The sequence below is a fragment of the Trachurus trachurus genome (genome assembly GCF_905171665.1).
Source record: "Trachurus trachurus genome assembly, chromosome: 16".
Lineage (NCBI taxonomy): Eukaryota > Metazoa > Chordata > Actinopteri > Carangiformes > Carangidae > Trachurus > Trachurus trachurus.
This window is the reverse complement of record NC_139902.1, coordinates 8574096-8594423: the sequence shown is the minus strand read 5'-3', so window position 1 is coordinate 8594423 and position 20328 is coordinate 8574096. Positions and strand designations below refer to the sequence as shown.

Below are 20328 nucleotides of genomic sequence, written 5' to 3'. Positions count from 1 at the left end.
ATTGATGCACCTATAAAATATTTTAAATGGCAGTGGAGTACGCAGGCATCCCTCACTTAAATTGCATTAATATTTCAGTTTACCCCTACAATAAAACTATCAAGGCCTAAGTCTATGTGATATACAGGTATGAGCAGTGTATCAACTTTAAAAGCATTAAGATTTCAGTATACCCAAATAAATTAGAATGAGCAATTAACAAAAAAAATGTTTGTTATCTGCCCCAGGAACTGAACAAGTGACACATTTATGATACAATTATTATTATTGATAATGAGAGAGAGAGAGAGAGGAATGAAGGTTGATTGCAAAAATAATTTGTCCTACATCGTACTGCAAAACTAACTTTTTTATTACAGCGTTTTTCATACTTTAAAGCTGCTTGTTGCAGACTATTTTTGTGAGCTGAGCACTGGAAATTAGTTAGAGATGCTTTATTGATTGAAATATAATATAATATAATATAATATAATATAATATGGGCATGGTAGAACAAAATAAAAGAGATAAGAAAAGTAAGAAAAATATACACCGTTGTCAGTTGAAAATGTTTGATCAACTATCAACATGATATTGAACATGTTTGACAGAAGTTAACTGATGCTGTAGGTTTGTGATCACTGAATATGTGTATGTTCTAATATTTTGCACCGGTTAATATCAGCAAGGGTAGATTCAACATCTCAGTATCATGGATAGCCAAAACATATTTAAACTACATCCTCCAGAATGACAATACAGTTGAATCAACACGTCTCTGAAACAGTTTCAATGAAAACGGCGCATTACAACCACCATGAAAACAGGTTTTATTGACTGTCAGTTGTATTAGACTGCAGCAGCGTGAACTTTACCCTACAGAAAGCGGAACGTTTCTCCGTCGGGCTTTGTTTTCGACACAGATGTGAGAAGCACCTCGTCATTCACAGGTATTTTTTGCCCAGACTGTATGGATTTTGTGGTAATTCATAGATTTTACGCAGTTTGAAGCCACACATGAATTGACATAACACACATAACGAGGAAATAAAGGCTCTTTATCATAAACACAAAATACTGGTTTTCAGCCCTTATTTGTTCACTGACTAAAACAGCGGCATCGACTGACTTTGTGGTGTGTTTAACAACGACATCAACCGATCTTCAGCCAATCAAAGTGTAGAGCGTTGGAGGAACTCCGCCTCTCATTGGCTGAAACGGGAGGCGGTCCCCTCGACATCCTCCCCTGGTGGTATCACCCTAAAAACCGTCCGACCTCTCCTCCTTGGGTGAAGGTTCATTGCGGTGACTGTGTTACGTCTACTTCGGGAAAGTTAAACGTTTCATCCACAATGTCTGGCCGTGTTCTCGTTGGAGTGAAGCGTGTCATTGACTACGCAGTCAAGGTACCGTGCCTCTTTTGTCTCGACTGTCTTATTTCCGGTTGAAAATGTTTTTTTCCCCTGTGCTTTCTCATTTGACTTTCTTCGCTCTGCTAGCTGACGTTAGCGTGCTAACGCCAGTTGTCTGTGACACAGGACCTAAACCACCCGTCACACGTCTGACAACCTGTCAACCTGCACACATACTCACTCACATGAGGTTGCGCGACGAATAATTGAGTTTCCAGTCAGCAACGCCGCAAGGTGTGTCTTTCTTCCTGCTGCAGCTGTTGACAAGTTGTGTAACCTAAGTTAATAGACTGAAACATCTGCACACCTCCTTCAGAATCAGACCTTTTTTTATGTTAACCTGTGAGAGTGGTGTGCGGTACAGACTTTTAATTACTTTGATCTCAGGGTACCTCTGTCACCTTTATGACCCCTGGAGATGAAGCAGGACACCTCCACCATCATGTGTTTGCAGCTGTTTCATGCTACAGCAGGAACACTCCTGCTCCAGCTGCTCTGAGCAGGATCTGTACAGTGTCACTGCTCAGTCCTGACTTCTGACACTTTATCCCTCGCCCAGATGATCAAAACATGATGAGGTTTCCTGTTTTTTGTCATGTCAGATCGTCTTATAAACCAAAATCTAAAGCTAATGTACCATTTGCAAAGTTAGGTAATAAATTGTGATGATTTTTCCCTAGCATCATGCTTCATATCAATTTATCAACATATATATTTAAAATGTGTTGTTTATAAAACAGGTGCTACATTCGGCCAGAAGTGTGGACACCCTATTTAGTTACTTAGTCTGCTCTGCCCCTGTTTTTCATTGGTTTTGGCAAGATTTGGTGAACAAAGCCAGGCCAAACTGGAACATGAGCTGTAGGCCAGGTCTTATCACTCAATGCCAACACCAAACTTAGTAAAAAAAAACTAACAACCTTCTACTAAGTGGGATAACAATCCCTGGCTGCAGCCTATGGTTTGGAGTTAAAACCATGGACACAACAAATCTGTATCAGACCTGTATCCAGATTACACACTGTATACCCTTAAGGAAAGTTCTTCTCTATCATTATTTGGTGATAAAGCAATGCAGGCCAATAAAAGCAGAGATGACAGATTGAGTGCCCACTCTCCCAACTACAGGGCTGTTGTTTAAACATGCATCACACAGTGTCTCACTCCTTTTCACCTCTACAGTCTGTGGTGGATTCTTCTCTGTCATCATGTCTGACAGTTCGCCCTAGAATCCAGGTTGAGTGGTTTGTTAGCGGGCCCGGCGCCCCCCGTAGTGACTCTGTCCTGCTGTATTGTTCCTCCACAGATCCGTGTGAAGCCGGACAAGAGTGGCGTGGTGACGGATGGCGTTAAACACTCAATGAACCCCTTCTGTGAGATCGCCGTGGAGGAGGCGGTCAAGCTGAAGGAGAAGAAGCTCATCAAGGAGGTTGTGGCCGTCAGCTGCGGGCCACAGCAAGCACAGGTGGGTGGGAAGGGGGCCAGACTCTGTAGCCCTGTTATAACCAGTAACCTGGAGAAAGTCACTGTGGTGTGGCAGGTTGTATAGTTTTGTAAAGGTGTGTAGTGATTTGAATCTTATATAATTTAGTAGAATGGTGATATGATGAACTATTTACATGTCACAAATACAGAAAAGACACAAATCATATAAAGAACAATTGGATGAAAGCGACTGTGCTTATTTATTCGCCATTTGCCTGTGTTTGTCTATACTTATGTTATCATCATATACCACAATACTTATGCTACACTTGGCATTGGTTTACATCATTTCAATGCACATGCTCAAATTAGTTATTCAATGACATATAACCGGGGTGTCATATTGTAATTTATCAGTGCAAATCTCAGTTGACACAATAATGGAAAAATATACTGATAAAGCAGTTATTGTCGCAGATACTGGTTCTACTGTGGATTTTATACGGTTTGTGTTAAGCCTTTTGGTAATGGCAACAAATTAAGAATTTAGGAGCAGTAGCACCCAATCATTCTTTGTTCATTAACCTATAATCCCTCCCCAACCCACTCAGGAGACCATCCGTACCGCCCTTGCCATGGGAGCAGACCGTGGCATTCACGTAGAAGTGACTGGGAAAGACTACGACAGCTTGGGACCCCTCCAAGTCTCCAAGATCATGGCAGCTTTGGCTAAGAAGGAGGAAGCACAGCTCGTCATCCTCGGCAAACAGGTGGGAAAAAAAAATCAAGATGAATTTCACTTAACATCCTCATTTAAAATCTCATCACACTTTCAGCTCTCACACTCGGATGAACGCTCACATCTTACACTGCCGTTACCTTCTCTTAAATGACTTGTGTGCTTTCACAGGCCATCGACGATGACTGCAATCAGACTGGCCAGATGACAGCAGCCCTACTGGACTGGCCCCAGGTGAGTTGTAACTTTAATTCAGTCTTTGAATGAGTCATGCGGAACGAGACTAAGTTGCTATTTTTTCCTATTGGCTCTGACAAGTGTCATACTATGTGTGACCTACAGTAGCGCTCATATCAGGCTATGTGCCTGTCCAGACCGCCTTATCAAGGTTAGTGGAGACTAGTTTGAGTCAGTAAAAGCCACAGTGAACCTGCACAGATCAGCAGGTTAAAGGCTATTTGGACCAATAGATAAAGCACTCTGACATGTGATTCACACACAGACTGAACAGTCTGCAGATGCAAAGATTACAGTTAAAATCCAAACATTTTAACCAGCTCATTTCAAAATTATCACCATTATATAATTGTACTTGCATTATCAGTATTGTTGTTGACAGCACTTTATTTTTAAGACACATTTGCCCTTGATTGTTCACAGTTCAAATTGTAGTTACATAGGCAAGCCAGCAGATGGGGCACAAGGCCTGCCTCGATCATGACCTCAAGTAAATTCACAATCAGATTTGTTAATTCTTTACATGGCAGGATTAGAAAAAGTGTAAAAAAGAAAATGTTTCCCTGTTTCTCAGCCACATCTTTTTAAAAGTCCTTATTATTTGAGCTTTCAGCATAACAAATCTGCTGTATTCTTATTTTTAAGGGCACTTTTGCATCAGAGGTGGCAATGGAAGGAGACAAGATTAAAGTGGTGAGAGAAATTGACGGTGGCCTGGAAACCATTAAGATCAACACACCAGCGGTGGTGACGGCAGACCTTCGACTCAACACCCCCAGATACGCCACTCTGCCTAACATCATGGTAGGTTGCAATTGGGTTTTGCATTCAGAGTACGAGTATTCTGCATTCAGAGTATGTCAAGCACAGACTCCACAGTTCAGATGTGGTTATGTGTGGCAGAATCTTTACATTACCCCCCTCTCTCTCTCTCGTTTCCTTCCTTTCAGAAAGCCAAGAAGAAGAAGATTGCTAACGTGAAGCCTGCCGACTTGGGAGTGGATCTCACATCACGGTTGGAGGTGTTGAGAGTGGACGAGCCCCCGCAGAGGCAGGCGGGGGTGAAGGTGGAGACGGTTGACGACCTGGTGGGCAAACTGAGGGAGACAGGGCGGATATAGGCATGAGCAGTGTCAGCAGGGGAGCTCCGAACCGAGCAGCAGGGTGAGTATCACCATGAATGCCAGTGTAGAGTCTGACTTAAAATGGATTTTCATGACTAATCCATATCAACTCATATTTCCATTAAGTGTATGAACAATATTTCACCATGTCAGCGAGGGCTACAAGTAACAATTGTTGGATATTTGTTTAAAAGTATGGTGTAAAGTCTCAGGGGAAAAAGAAGAAACTGTCCTAGACAAATTCTCTTCATCCAATCACCTGGTTCAACACCCATTGACATCCAGTTTGTAATGATTTAAACCTGGAATGGTAAATCCTCAAACGCCAGAAGCAGGAACCAGAGAATGTCTGGTAATTTTGCCAAGAAACTGACTGACAGTAAACTGATTATCAAGATAGTTATGAAGCTCTTATTAAGCTTGTATTAATGCCTGCACAGCGATAACAGGAATGAGAGGGAGAGAGATCAACAAAGGTTTCCAGTCAGACTCAAAAATAGGAGAGCACGGGCCTTTACCTCAAGCCATGGGTGTTCTCCCATTATCACAATAGTTGCAGTATTTTTTAAATCGACTAAACTATCGATATTGAGCTGTTACAGCTCTAATGTAAGCTGGTGACACTAGATGATTCATTGGCTTTTTATCAATCTTTCAAGTAGGGAGGTGTCATGGAGCTAATAAGTATAATATATATATAAATATTTGTAGCATTCACATATTTTTTGCCTGGGCGAAAGTCCAAGTCTTATTTCCATATCTTCCAGGCAAAGGGCAGTGGAAATACTGTATTCCAAAAATTAATGATTCTTTATACGTGTACCCCTTCATTATGACTCGATACAGGCTTGTGTATGCAAAGTTACCTCTTGTGATGGATGATAGAATTGTTTGCTTGGAATATTAATATCCTTTTTATATCAGCATCTCCTCATGGCAAAAAAAAAAAACAACTAATTAATTGCCCTGACAAAGACTATTATGTGTTTTGTGGTTACAGAAGCAAAACTAATTAAAGATTTTAATTGCAACTCTTGTCTTGAATTGCATATCTACATTCTGTGCTCTCCTTGCAGGACTCTTTAATGAATAACCGGACTGTATTACATAAGCTCACCCAGAGGACTAGCTCATGTATCGGCCTAATCCCTCTGTTCGAGGCGGACTCCTGAGGATAAGCAGGGGAGGGATACTGAGAAACACTGTCCTGCAGCAGACCCAGGCAACTCCAAAAGGATCATCTTGTCTTTTATGTGCATCCTAATTTACACGGATGATTCTTCTGTCATAAGCTATACTGATAACTTCACACAAACAGCCTTTATGCATTAATTAAGACCCACAAACGTCCTCTTTCTCTCTCTCTCATACTGCTGTTTGTATTGCACTGTACACTAAAAACCAACGGAGCAATGTATTCACCAACCAAACACATCTGTACATCTGTCTCACATGTTAAGAGGTGCAGTTTTTGTAAATGATTTATGTAAATATGGACCGAAACTTGTTGAGATGGTTGTGTCCTCCCAAGATCAGCATCATGTGTACTGGTACTCTGTATAGTTTGTCATGTAAATTCTCTCTGGGTTTCAGTCCTCTGCCTAGACGGTGTCTCTCAGTATAAATGAGGGGGAAATGACCATGAATCTGAATTTTACCATAAGCGCCTCAGTTCTCAGTCAATTGTACAGAACATTACCACAACAATAAAGAAGCCAGTCTTTTTCATATCTAAAATTGGTGCACGTGTAACTGTTCTTTTGTCATTTCTTTTTTTTTTGTTTTATTTTAACATTTGCCATAGAAATATTAGGTCTGCAAGGAAGAATACATCACAGCACATACAGTACATTAACTACCCTGTATAGATGCTGCTGCTTCATTGAGGACTGGTCATCATGTCATCTTAATAAACATTTTTCCACCACATAGTAGCAATGTTAACACCTAAAGATGGGAAAAAAACTGTTATATTAAACACTAAATATAATCACTCAGTTCTGAAATAATTTAATCCAAATTCAATTCACAAAGTCATGTTTATTTCAGGTAATTTTATTCCAGTGATTCTTTTTTCAAAACCTAATAGGCTGATTTCCTAATAAAACAGCAGCTCTCTTCGCAGTTTGCTGCATTTATGACATTTAATGGTCTTCTTAAGAAAATTACACCATGAAATTAACTCTTACTGCGAAAAGAAGCAGGTTGCAATTATTCTTTTTAATAATGAGCTGAGTATTAAACATTTTATTGGGTTATTTCACAACATCATAGTCATATTGTTTATTATATTATATTTATTTCAAAGTGTTTTATTTAATCAAACACAAAAGTAAGAGTACCGCTGGGTTTCTGTGTTAGACACAATCATTTTGGCTCAGTGCTTACAGTTTATAGTTATAACTAGTAAACTGACTGTCAAACGGGATCAGGGTCTTCCACCTTCTCAGATTACTAAATGTTAGGCGAGTCCTTTGCTAAGGGTACCAGCAGGACAGCCGAGTGAACACAACCTACTACACAACAGTTATCTGATTCTGTTTAAATTAATGTATTCCTACAATATTCCCTGGACCTAATTTTGGTATTGTTAGATAAAGCAAAGAGTTGTCAGATGAACTTCAGACATTAATTTGGAGGAACACGCGGTGTAACAAACTAAACTCATTTTGCATGAAACTTCCAATAACAAAAGGAGTAATTAACATTCACTGATATTGAACTCCTACAACTTCTTTACTGGAAATCAACGTTCAAAAATGATTATTATCAGGTCTGTGAAATGATGCGTTAGTTACAGTCACCGACACGAAACATCAACCGACCTATTTCAGAAAGATACACAGTAAAATGCTGGCTTCCTACGCAGCAGATATGAGGCTCTGTTGTGTGTAATTAGATGATGAGGGAGGGGCGTGGCCTCACGTGCACAGCACAATCAAGGCTTTGACTCAGCACAGGTGAGCTATTCACGCGCTCTGATGTCTCATACACACACACACGAACAGTCACTGCTGTCCAAGACACCAAGGACATTTCTTCACCAGAATTTTAGTGTAGGCTATGTGCAAAGTTTAACTTGTTACCTAATCGTGGGATTTTTTTGAATATATTTGTGAGCTGCTCGGCTTCCGTCCAGTTTTACTGAAATGACGTGGTTTGATGAGTTTGTGAGATTAAGAGCTGTTTTTCTTGGTATTTTACTCAGCTTTGCTTTTCAAGGTAAGGGAATTTAACGTCATCTCCCAGTGTTGCTTCACTGTTTAAATTTAAATGTTTTTGAAATGTGTCATGTTGAAAAACTGAAGAAACTGATAGGCTATCTCCTGTCTCCTGACATGGCTCCATGCTGACAGGTGCACACAGTGAGCTGGTGGTCTCTCCTGCGGGTCCTTCCTTGGTGGATACAATAGCTGGCAGCTATGTGACTCTGAATGTGTCCTTCAGTGGTGCCCCTGACCCAGCTGTTACCTGGCTAATGGGAAATTTACCTGTCGTCACATGGACTATTGGCTCCAGTGCTGACCCTGACATATCCAACAAGGACGTGCTGAAGATTGAGGAAGATGGATCCCTCACCTTTGTAAATGTACCGCTCAGCTACACCAGTAACTACACAGTTGAAATGACAAAGTCTGGACTGGGTAAAGCTGTGACAAATTTCACCCTGAGAGTATTTGGTGAGTGCCTCCCTGAGCTTTGATGTGCAGGCCTGCTGCTGTCATGGGGCCAGGATTTAGAGGATGTTTAAACCAATTGATTTCATATTAACCTGAATTTTCTATCTACACCATGGCCTGTATTTATGTGCACTTTTTATAAAATGGGAAAGTTAGCAACACTGGGATCTTTTATTGTAGATTTTAAAATATGCTGTAACATTTGTGAGTTTGAAGAATTTTAACTGTGCAGCAGTGTCTATGGGCTGGATGAAGTTAAAGGTCAAGCACATTTAGAGAGAAAAGCTTCCAGACCAACTGGTCTTGTTGACAAAAGGAGTTTAGATTAACTTCCCTGAAAAAATATTTAAGTTAAGCCACACAGTTACTACAACATGTTTAGTATCTAATGTTAATTACTGACTAAAAAGAAAAGCATGAATTGCATTTTTGTGTTAGCAGGGTGATGAGGACCTAGGTTCAACCCCTGTTTCTGGATAATTATGCTAAACCAAGACTCCCTTCCAGGTCTGGTGCTGCTAATAAGTGGTTGTCTCTGCACTGTGTAATATGGCTATGGCAAGCAGAAACGACTTGCTATTGTAATAAGATGGTGCACAGGTATAATAACTTTTCTGATTTACTGTAAGTAGTCACCACCTTGTTCCACTGTCCCCTCACTTTCTCGTTAACAGAAGTCATCCAGAATGTGTCACTGAGCATGAAGCCTGATTTGGCCAAAGAGGGAGCCGAGCCGTTAACCCTGCAGTATAGCATGTTGCAAGGAGTGGTTGAGCGGCATGCATGGTTCTTCAATGACACGGAGATAAAAAGCAGCTCGCACTACTTGGTGAACGAAAGCAGCCTCGTGATCCTGGGACCAAACCGGAGTGACACAGGACGGTACACAGTGCTGCTGACGAACCCCTTCAGTCGCGTGGAAGCTCACATGAACGTCACTGTGCTGTGTAAGATGAACAACTTTGATTGAAATATGTCTCTGCTGCATCCATCCTTAATGTGTCTGTTTGCATCCTTTCATTTCCTATCCTCTTTATTCTCTCTGCTACAGATGGACCAGACGAGCCCCTACTCGAGGCCCGTCCGCCCCGGCCTTTCTATGTTTCAGGGGACTCTCTGAACCTCTCCTGCCAGGCTGAGGGAGTCCCACCGCCAAAAATTGAGTGGATCTTTGGTGGTCAGAGCCTTTTAGATTCCCCTGACGGACTCTTAAATTTAACAAATGTCCAGACCAGTCAAGGGGGCGTTTACACATGCAGTCTGATCAATAAGAAGACAGAAGAACAGCGCCAGAAGAACATGACTTTAAATGTGTATGGTACGCAAAAAGCTAATCTTTTCTGTGTGTATGAGTGGCAGGATTCAGCATTTTGTCCATTTTGGACTGATTTGACTTAAATTATATCTGATTTAAAGAAGATATAGAATCTCATATATTGTATAGTTTGAGTTGTTTCATTGTTTTCAGAAGATACAAAATCCTGTCATCTTTGCACCTAAAAACTTTTAAAAATGCAAGGTTCCCAAATGACGTTGTTCATGTATGTCTAAATTTATATAAATTAATAATTCAATCGACTTTCTCTTGGAACAGAGAAGCCGCCGGGCAGCCCGACATGCTCTGTACAGTCGGTGAATGGGAACACTGACCTGCAGTATCATTGTTGGTGGTCAGGGGGAACCCCACCGGCCCAGCTGTCTTTCCCAGCGCTAAGCAACACCAGCAGTGGAGCAGGGACCTTCAGCCTGACCGTTGCTGCCTCAGACAACTTGAACAGGAAAACTGTCACATGCATGGCGGCTCATCCAGTTGAACCGAATAAATGCAACGTCACTGCAGGTAAGTTTGAATAGTATCATTGATTATTTATCACTCGAGGATTTGTAAATTATCAACAATCTGTTGTTCAAAAAACCAAACTCATACAAATCATTGCCTCCCTCAGGTAGTCCAGTGGAGTTCCTCCCAACCGTGGGAACCACAGTCGACTCTGAGGGCAAAATAGTGGTTGGAATCCACTGTGTCAGTGAGGCCTCACCTGAGGCGGTGGTGTCATGGTCCAAAGGCAGCGAGGCTGTCACCAACGGGACGACTTACCAGATCAGCAGTGACACCACTCAGCTCAAGATTAGTCATTACAATGTCAGCAACTTTCTCCTCCAAAACTACACCTGCTCTTGCCGCAACCCACTGGGCTCCCAGAGAAGAGAAGTACAGTTACGAGGTATGGTGTTGCTGATCTTAGCAGGAGAGGAACCAGATACTTACTCAAGTATTTCTGTAGCTGGCTATTTTATGGTACTTAAAGGTGTATTAATTTTGTGTAACTTCTACCCAATTACATGTCAGAGGGAACTGTTAAATTTCTTATCCAGCCATATTTTAAAATATCAGCCCTCAAACCTCATCAGCAAAATGTACTGAAAGTAGCAACTGTTTGTTCTGTAAAATAAGACATGAGACTGATTTATACAGTATGATGCAAGGCTGATATAAGGTTATGATATAGACATTTGTTAAGTGGTTCACATAACCGGACTAAATCAATCTGATGGGACATGAGATGAATGATGAGGTTGGAAAAAAGTTCTGATGAAATGTGACAATGAATTTAAACATGACTTTTTTAGGGGTCAAAAGTAGAACAAGTTATGAACCAACTTTCAATCTTTTCAAAATATATTGAATTTCATATGTTAAGTTATTTTTTTTCTAGTACCAGAGTTAATGTAGTTGGGTATTTTCCACCACTGAAAACCTAGGTTCATTTAAGGGGAGGTGATTTTATGCTACAGATTAAACAACTAAACAGTATGAAGTTTATCTTTTAGTCACTGCATCAACCAGCTAAAACATTACGAAGCTGCTTCTGACTGAATCGGAAGGGAACAAGCTGACAGTTCAGTCAGTCAGTAGAGAGACAGAAGAATCAACACCTTGGTTGACATTGCAAGTGTGATATTGGTATTTTTCACTTTTATTCTCACATCTAATATGAAACATTAAAAGATATTCAATGTTGTAGATGATAGAGGAAGAGAGAGGAAAATAATAGATGTGGTTACTTGTAGTTAAACGGTACAGTATGTTGTATTCTCGTCTTCTGTAAGGATTTTGTTGCCTTTAGCTTCTAATTTGAAGTGCTACTAGCATTACAGAGCCAAAAGACACAATGGACCCTCTCATGGAGAGTTAAGTAATACCTGAGGTTGCTCTTTCCCTTTAGACAAAGCTCCCCAGTCTTGGTTCACCCTTGTCCCCCCTCCTGTCCTCTCTCCATCTCCCTGCTTAGTCACAATCCCTCCCTCTCTCTTTCCAGGGCCGTCCATCTCACGTTCCAGTTTGTTTCCTAATCAAGATGGAACCATCGTCACGTTGACTTGGGAGGTCCTGCCCACCTCTGTTGTTACAGGTAAAGCAGTAACACGCCAGCAAGTCTGCTCTACAAGGAACAGCTAGAGGATAGGGGTGTAAATATTATGGAATGTGTTAGCAGCACTTTAGTGTGCTGAGTGAAAAATATTTTTAGAGCAAAAGTGCTGTGAAAAGCAAGTGCAAGTTTTTGTTTTGTCTCTGTCTTTGTTTAGATGTACATAAAATACCAGAACAGGCTCAACTTTGTTGCCACTGTATTTATCACTTCTTGTGCTTGTTCAAAGGGTTTGACATCCAAATGAAAGGACCAGATCTCCTGAGCGAGAATCCTAAAAACACCCAAACTAGAGGCACCTCAAACAAATATCGGACCATACAGCAGAAACCTGGTTCAGCTCGCAGTGCAGACATCTCTTTCCTTGATCCTAACTTGACGTACCGGTTTCGTGTCATCCCCAAAGCTCGTTTCACTGAAGGAGAACCGACTGAGGCCCACAGGATCGGTCCAGGTTTGGTACATTGTTATAGGTGTTGTGGTTACACTGTGTATCATGGGCTGAGGGGTGAGGCTACGGTCTTACAACCATTGGTCGCCATCTGTCTTGTCACAAGGTGAAGGGCTGAGTGGTCCAGCCATCGCTGGCATTGCAGCAGGAATCCCCTGCAGCCTTCTCTTCCTGCTGCTGCTGGGCGGCCTCATCTACCTCTGTGTTTACTGGAAAAAGAACAAAAGTAGGTGCAGACTTTAAATGCACAGAAAACTATTTAAATTTTGAATTTCACTAAGTAATATTTGATTAATCTGTGTGTTTTGTAGGCCGGCAGACAAGATACCCAGTGTCCAGAGCAGTGGAGGTTAGAAACGCTTCACTGACATAATGAATGTTTAGGAATTTATCAGAATAACTTCAACACTTTTAGATTAAATAGTTACAGATGATGGGTGCCATGTGGAGTGTATAATATTGTAACGCTGGGTGATTTACTGATGTGTGTGTAGTGTTACAGTGTGTTAAATGGAGGGAGGTGTCCACCGTAGTGAGGAGGGGCTCACAGATGTGTTCAGGGAAGGGAGGGGAAGATGTGTGTTTTTACGACAGTGTTTACGTCGGGGGAGGAGTTTTTGTTATGCGGGGGGAAAAAGCTTGTGAGCAGGAAGAGAGACAGTTTCCTGAGTTCCGAGGGTTAGCCACGCTGTTTGTTGTTTTCCGGGGGACACCTCAACCTCGGGTTAGCTGTGCTTCGGCGAGGGAATAAATCTGGGCTCAGTTGAGCTAGCAACTTTGATCTCGTCTCCTCCCGTTCTTCCGTTAGCCACCCAGCTACCCCGCAACGTTACATTGGTGTCAGAAGTGTTGGACTTACCCACATCTCCGGTAGCTGGACGGCGACGATGGAAGCTAGCGGATGGCTAACGCCGCCACCGTCGGGGGAGACGAAGGTGAAGGAGCGGCGGCCGTCTCTCGGTGGAGAAGACGAGATGGTGCGTTTGAGTGCAGCTCGGAATGACGGAGTGGTGCGTTCAAGGCAAGCTCGGGAAGAAGTTATGTGGCGTTCAAGTGATGCTCGGACAGAAACTGAGAAGGGAATGTTCAGGCAGTGGCTAAAAGCAAGCTATGCTGAGGGGGATGGACAACGCAACAGAGCTGCTGACCAAGGATGTGACAGTGAGTTTCCTGGTGAACAACCATTGCTACAGGATTCTGACAAAGTATTGCCCCTGACTCAAAATAGCCATGTACAAACCCACTATGGACCAGTTAGCTCTGTTACCGAAGGTGTTCCAGTACCATGGCCTGGTTTGGATAGCCCATTTACTGGGGAAGCTAGCTATCAGGATGCTTTGGTTTCACAGCTAGAAACTGTTAGCATGGTGGCTAAAAAGAGTAATGGAACGGGCCCTGGTAATGTAATCAATGGTTCAAGAACACCAGTCATTCAAACACCAACCCCAAAGACTTGTTTTAGCTTGGCAGCTGACCACACTAACTACATGGGCTCACTCGCATCTGAACAGAGGAGGGATAGGACAAGCTGCACTCCACATGATGGTTACTCCCCTGCAGTGGACCGTGTTGGCTGTGCCCCCACCAACACTCCCCACTCGGGCCAAGTGTCTCTCCATGACCCCACTGCATTACTGACCGCTGCCCTCACACAAGCACTCACTGCAGCTATGACTGGTGCCTCCCCAGCTTCCATGGCTACAGCTCAGCAGAAGAGAGACCAAGTGAAGGCAGGGCGATATGATGGCGCTACTGATTGGGAGACATACTGGACGCAATTTCAGCTGATAGCTAGAGCCAACCAGTGGGACAAGACTGAGAGGGCCGTCCAGTTGGCCGCAGCTCTAGAGGGGGAGGCCAGAAGGGTTCTGTTGGATCTCTCAGAAATGGACATGACTGATTCTCAAGCCATAGCGTGTGCTATAGAACGGCAGTTTGGGGACCCAACGAGTAAGTCAACCGCCAGACGTCTGTTCAATGAGAGAACACGCAGAGAAGGTGAGAAACTGGGAGTCTATGCAGCGGAGCTACGCCACTTAGCTCGCAAAGCTTTCCCTGAGTTCACTGAAGATCAGAGATTTATTCTCTTGAAGGAGGCCTTCATCAGTGGCCTGAAACCTGACAGGTTGCGGGAACAGGTGCGGCTTAGCAACCCCTTATCATGGGAAGAGGCACTGGAACGCGCTCAGGAGGTTGAACAGATCTTTACAGAGGGTGGGAATGTGAGACCCCTCCAGTCCCCATCCTCTCAGTCACCACGCCACCAACCCCGGCAACAACAGCCCCCACACCCCCAGCCCCCACGCCCCCAGCCTCTCTACTTCCCCCCTCAACGAGACCCCCCGAGACCTCAGAGACCCCCTAGACCACAGGACTACAGAGGTCCTCCAGACCCACAGACACAGACTTGTTGGAGGTGTGGACAAATAGGTCACATCCAGTACCACTGCCCTGACCTCAACAATCCTGTGCCACCGGCCCAGCGCCAGCCACCGGGAAACGGGGTGGGGAGCGGAGGTGAGGAAGGTTACTCCACTCCTGGCCATGCACCTTCCATGCACTCACCTGCAAGAAATAACTGTGTTGCAGAGGGGGGCCCCGCATTCCCCCACTCAGGACCTCAAGTCTCACGGGTGCGGTCCTGGATTAACGGCAAGTCAGTTTGTACGCTCGTGGACTCTGGTTCAACAGTGACAATCATCCGCCCAGACATGCTCCCAGGGGACCTCCAGTGGTGCTCCAATGTGCGGCCCCTCATTACCGTGACAGGAGACCAGTCAGCTATGCTGGGCCAGTGCACCGTCAATGTCCAGTTGGGGGAACAGACTTTCCCTTATCTAATGTGGGTGGCTGAAATTCAAGAGGACTGCCTGTTGGGTTTTGACTTCATGAAGGATACCAAGGCTGTGTTGAACGTGGACCAGGGAACAGTGACATTCATGGACGGTCCACCATTACCCCTGATATGTGATGGAGACCAGTGTAAGTCATTACAAGTGTCCGGCTCACCGGACAGACCACAGCGGGCCAGGTGTAACCCAAGTCCAGTGGTGCATCGTCCCAAACTTTCTGAGTCTCTAAGCAAACTGGGGGTCCAGCTAGAGCCGTGCCCAGTATTTCCTTCGCTGGGCCCTAAGCCATTTATTGTTGAGATGGAAATGCAAGCCCAGGAGTTGACAGCTCCCCCATGTGTGGATGTTGTGCAGGATGAAGGTCAATCATGGTTGATACCCTTAGCCACAGGTGCTGTTCCTTCTAATGAACTCCTGTCGCAACCGCTCAGCCCAGACCCCCAACCAGAGACAGTTGGCGAACTGGCAACCAGCAATGCAACCGAGAGTGGTACCGTAAACTGTGATATCCCACCAAAGCCACCAACCCAGGAGGAAACTATTGAGGCGTTGTTGGAGAGTAATAAAGAGGGGTTGTCCACAGAGCAGCAGCAGCAGTTATGGGACTTGCTGTATGAGTTCCGGTCCATTTTTGCCACCTCCCCCTCTGATCTGGGCAGGACCCACGTAATCCAGCATGAGATGGATACAGGCACTGCACATCCGATTCGTCAGCGCCCACGTCGCGTACCACTGAACAAACAGGCGGCTGCTGAGCAGTGTGTGGCAGAGATGAGAGCAGCTGGAGTGATTGAACCCTCAAACAGCTCGTGGGTGTCACCGGTGGTGATGGTGCCTAAGAAGGGTACTCAAGGGTGGCGTTTTTGTGTCGACTTCAGGCCGGTAAATGAGATCACAGTCAAGGACTCATATCCCCTTCCCCGAGTCAATGATGCCCTGGATGGAATCAGGGGCTCTGCCTGGTTCTCCTCACTTGATCTAAGGAGTGGGTACTGGCAGGTACCTCTGTCACCAGAGGCCCGCCCCAAGACAGCCTTCACGACTGGTTCGGGACTGTGGCAATTCACTGTCATGCCGTTCGGGCTCTGCAACGCCCCGGCCACATTCGAGAGGCTTATGGAGAAAGTGCTCATGGACGTTCCATCACAAAGCAAGCAAGTCTATTTAGATGATGTGCTGATCCATGGGCCGGATTTCAACACCGCTTTGCAGGCGCTCAGAATGGCCTTCTCCAAGATCCACCAAGCAGGGTTAAAGTTGAACCCTGAGAAGTGTAGACTGATGCGGAAAGAACTGACCTTCCTGGGCCACAAAGTGAGTGCACAGGGGGTGAGCACAGTGGAGGACAAAGTGATCGCTGTCCGGGACTGGCCAGTTCCAAAGAATGTTTCCGAGGTGCGCTCCTTCCTGGGGTTAGCCTCTTATTACCGCCGTTTCATTGCCGGGTTCTCAACTGTAGCTGCGCCTCTCCACCGGCTGACATGCAAGAATGCGCGGTTTGCGTGGGGCCCAGAACAGCAGCAAGCATTTGATGCGCTGAAATCAGCTCTGTGTCATTCCCCAGTTTTGACAACTCCAGATCCAGCGGGGCAGTTTGTGTTGGACACCGACGCAAGTAACGATGGTCTCGGGGCGGTCCTAGCCCAAGTTACGCCCCAGGGAGAGCAAGTGATTGCGTATTACAGCAGGACATTCTCAAAACCAGAACGGAACTACTGTGTCACTAGGAGAGAACTGTTGGCTGTGGTGGAGTCCGTGAACCACTTCAAGCACTACCTGTGTGGAGTAAAATTTGTTGTACGGACAGACCATGCCTCCCTCAGGTGGTTGATGTCTTTCCGAGAACCTGAAGGGCAACTGGCCAGATGGATTGAACAACTACAGGAGTACAACTTCTCCATCGTGCACAGGCAAGGAAACAGTCATTCGAATGCGGACGGCCTCTCCAGGAGACCCTGTCGGCTGGATTGCTCGCATTGCAGTCGGGCTGAGGGCAAGGACGAAGAAACAAGGTGGGAGCGAACAGAACACTGCATGGCCCTGAGACTGGATGACGCGATTGATTGGGCCACGGAGCAGCAAGGGGACCCAGATTTGAGGACGGTGTTAGAGTGGGTGGAGGCCAATCGACGCCCAGACTGGTCGGAGGTTGCTGCCGCAGGTCCATCCTTGAGGGGTCTGTGGTCACAGTGGGAGGGCCTGTCGCTTCGTGATGGAGTACTCTGGAGACGTTGGAAGGAGCCTGCTTCTGGTAGGGAAAAATGGCAGGTGGTGGTGCCTAAGAGACGACGGGAGGAGGTGCTGAGCTTCCATCATGGCCAACTAGGAGTGGGGCACTTTGGTGTAAACAAAACACTGAAGAGAGTGCGGCAAGGGTTCTATTGGAGCACTTGTAGACGTGATGTGGAAGCCTTTTGCCAACAGTGTGATCCCTGCATTGCCCGTAAGGGCCCCCCAGGCCAGAGTAGAGCACCACTGCAACAGTACCAGGTGGGAGCACCAATGGACAGAGTGGCTGTTGACATTCTTGGCCCCTTCCCCCGCACGCCTCGGGGACATCGCTATGTGGTGGTAGCAATGGACTATTTTACCAAATGGCCCGAAGCAGTGGCGGTGCCAGATCAAGAGGCGGCTACTGTCTGTGAGGTGCTAATTGAGGGGATGTTTAGCCGTTTTGGGGTGCCCGCTGAGCTGCACTCCGACCAAGGGAGGAATTTCGAGGCCAAGCTGTTCATGGAAATGTGCAAGCAGCTTGGGATCCATAAGACCAGGACGACGCCTCTCCATCCCCAGAGTGACGGTTTGGTTGAGAGGTTTAATCGCACTCTGGGGGCACAGCTAGCGCTGGTAGTAGCAAAGGATCAGAAGGACTGGGATCTGCAGTTACCCCTGGTCTTATTGGCTTGCCGCTCAGCGACACAGGAGACCACGGGATGCACACCAGCCCTGTTGATGTTGGGTAGGGAGCTCAGGACCCCACCCACTCTGGCGTATGGACGCCCGCCAGATACCCCCCAAGTACCAGCTGGTCCAGAGTATGCTACCCAGCTAAGACAGAGGCTGGAGCAAGCACATGAGTTTGCGCGGGGACAAGCTGAGACTGCAGGGGCCCGACAGAAGAGAGCCTATGATCTGCATACAAGAGGGACTCACTTCAAAGCGGAGGACCTGGTGTGGGTCTATGCCCCAAAGCGGACCAAAGGGAAATCCCCCAAGCTGCAGAGTAACTGGATCGGGCCCTGTCGGGTCTTGGAAAGAGTCGGGGAGGTAGTCTACAGGGTGAGGCTGACAGGGAGAGGCCGGGTTGTGGTGATACACCGCGATCGTCTAGCACCCTACCGGGGAGTGAATCAACCAAGCTTCGGGCAGGATCGTCGATCCCCACCACCTGTTCAGACACCTCCTGCGGAGGGAACCCCAGCTCCACAGTGCTTTCCAAGGGGGCACCGACGTTCAGCTGACGTTCTGGAGAGAGATGTTCAAGTCACGCCGCTTGGAGCGGTTATTCCCACGCAGGATTTCGGGGAGGGCAGAACCCCCCGACCCAGAAGGCAACGCAGAGTTCCCCAGCGTTATTTGGACTGAAAGTTGGCTCCTCGGGGCGAGGAGATTTAGAAAGGGGGGGGCAGTGTAACGCTGGGTGATTTACTGATGTGTGTGTAGTGTTACAGTGTGTTAAATGGAGGGAGGTGTCCACCGTAGTGAGGAGGGGCTCACAGATGTGTTCAGGGAAGGGAGGGGAAGATGTGTGTTTTTACGACAGTGTTTACGTCGGGGGAGGAGTTTTTGTTATGCGGGGGGAAAAAGCTTGTGAGCAGGAAGAGAGACAGTTTCCTGAGTTCCGAGGGTTAGCCACGCTGTTTGTTGTTTTCCGGGGGACACCTCAACCTCGGGTTAGCTGTGCTTCGGCGAGGGAATAAATCTGGGCTCAGTTGAGCTAGCAACTTTGATCTCGTCTCCTCCCGTTCTTCCGTTAGCCACCCAGCTACCCCGCAACGTTACAATATATATAATATTCTTAATGTCATGCATCAGATTTGGTTGCTTCAGCCTCTTCCTTCTCATTCAAAAGGCAATAACAACCCAATCAGATCCGGTTCCTCACAACCTGCTGACAGGAGGCCTGAAGTCTCCCCCTGACTACAATAGACTGCAGCAGGTAATCTGTCTTTAAACCCTTAAGAGCCTTTAAAATCCCTTATTTTCTTTCTTTGTAGTTAAAGAACTGACTTGAGTCTGTTTGCTTTCAGACTCCCTCTGAACGATCAGTGGCTCTCCCCACATTTGTCCCTCCGCCGCCTGTCAGAGTTGCTACAACCGTCTAAACTCCTGTATGTTTTTATTTATGTGTATTTTTACTTTTGTACAGCAGTGTTTTATTATTTCAGTCTGAGATTTTCTATATTTTTATTGTGATTTTAACCAAAGCAAGCACAAATGTCATCAACAATGTAACAATATTTATTGATAATAAATATAAGTTAAAGTCAGGTCTGTGCATTTATTTATAAATCTATTGAATTAAAACTGAAGGCCTTTTTCTCAACCCAGTTGCAAGAAATAACATTCTTAACGTGGCGTTTTTCAATGTGCATGTCTATACACTGTGTGGGTGGATAAAACACCTCACTTTCAAACAGCCATCACACAAGGTGTCAGTTTTTCAGACTTGGATGAATTTGTCACACTGCAGAGAATGTTATTGACAAACTCTTAGATATGAAACCAATCTTTCCAGAACAGGGTTATCCATTTGATTGTGTGGAGAAAGAATATGATTTATGGTATTAAAGAAATCAGGAAATTAATTGTTTACAAAAGGATCCTCTGCAAAAAAAGACAGCCTGGGCTCAAATATTAAACACACTGGCACATACAGTATTCATTTGATCCAACAATAACCATGGCTTTGAACAAATGCTGATATAATATCAATGAAAGAAGAACACAGGCTTTGTCCAAGGTTCTTCTTACAAACAGATGCTATCAATGCAATAT

General features: G+C 45.2%; 2 protein-coding genes across 2 annotated transcripts; both read left to right on the top strand.

The window, feature by feature from the left end:
- Positions 1–1214: 1214 nt before the first annotated feature.
- On the top strand, positions 1215–6653 carry etfb (electron transfer flavoprotein subunit beta). Its single transcript, XM_083989772.1, has 7 exons — positions 1215–1385; positions 2698–2856; positions 3428–3586; positions 3727–3789; positions 4438–4596; positions 4743–4956; positions 5993–6653. Exons 1-6 carry the CDS (start codon positions 1332–1334, stop codon positions 4911–4913), a joined length of 765 nt encoding a protein of 254 aa, XP_083845898.1. The 5' UTR covers positions 1215–1331; the 3' UTR covers positions 4914–4956; positions 5993–6653.
- Positions 6654–8065: 1412 nt separating this feature from the next.
- Positions 8066–19655, top strand: vsig10l (V-set and immunoglobulin domain containing 10 like; the record flags this gene model as incomplete). Its single annotated transcript, XM_083989534.1, has 12 exons — positions 8066–8138; positions 8273–8596; positions 9271–9543; positions 9648–9914; positions 10191–10436; positions 10543–10821; positions 11917–12009; positions 12257–12481; positions 12585–12704; positions 12790–12827; positions 19403–19489; positions 19581–19655. 12 exons carry the CDS (start codon positions 8066–8068, stop codon positions 19653–19655), a joined length of 2100 nt encoding a protein of 699 aa, XP_083845660.1.
- Positions 19656–20328: the final 673 nt, after the last annotated feature.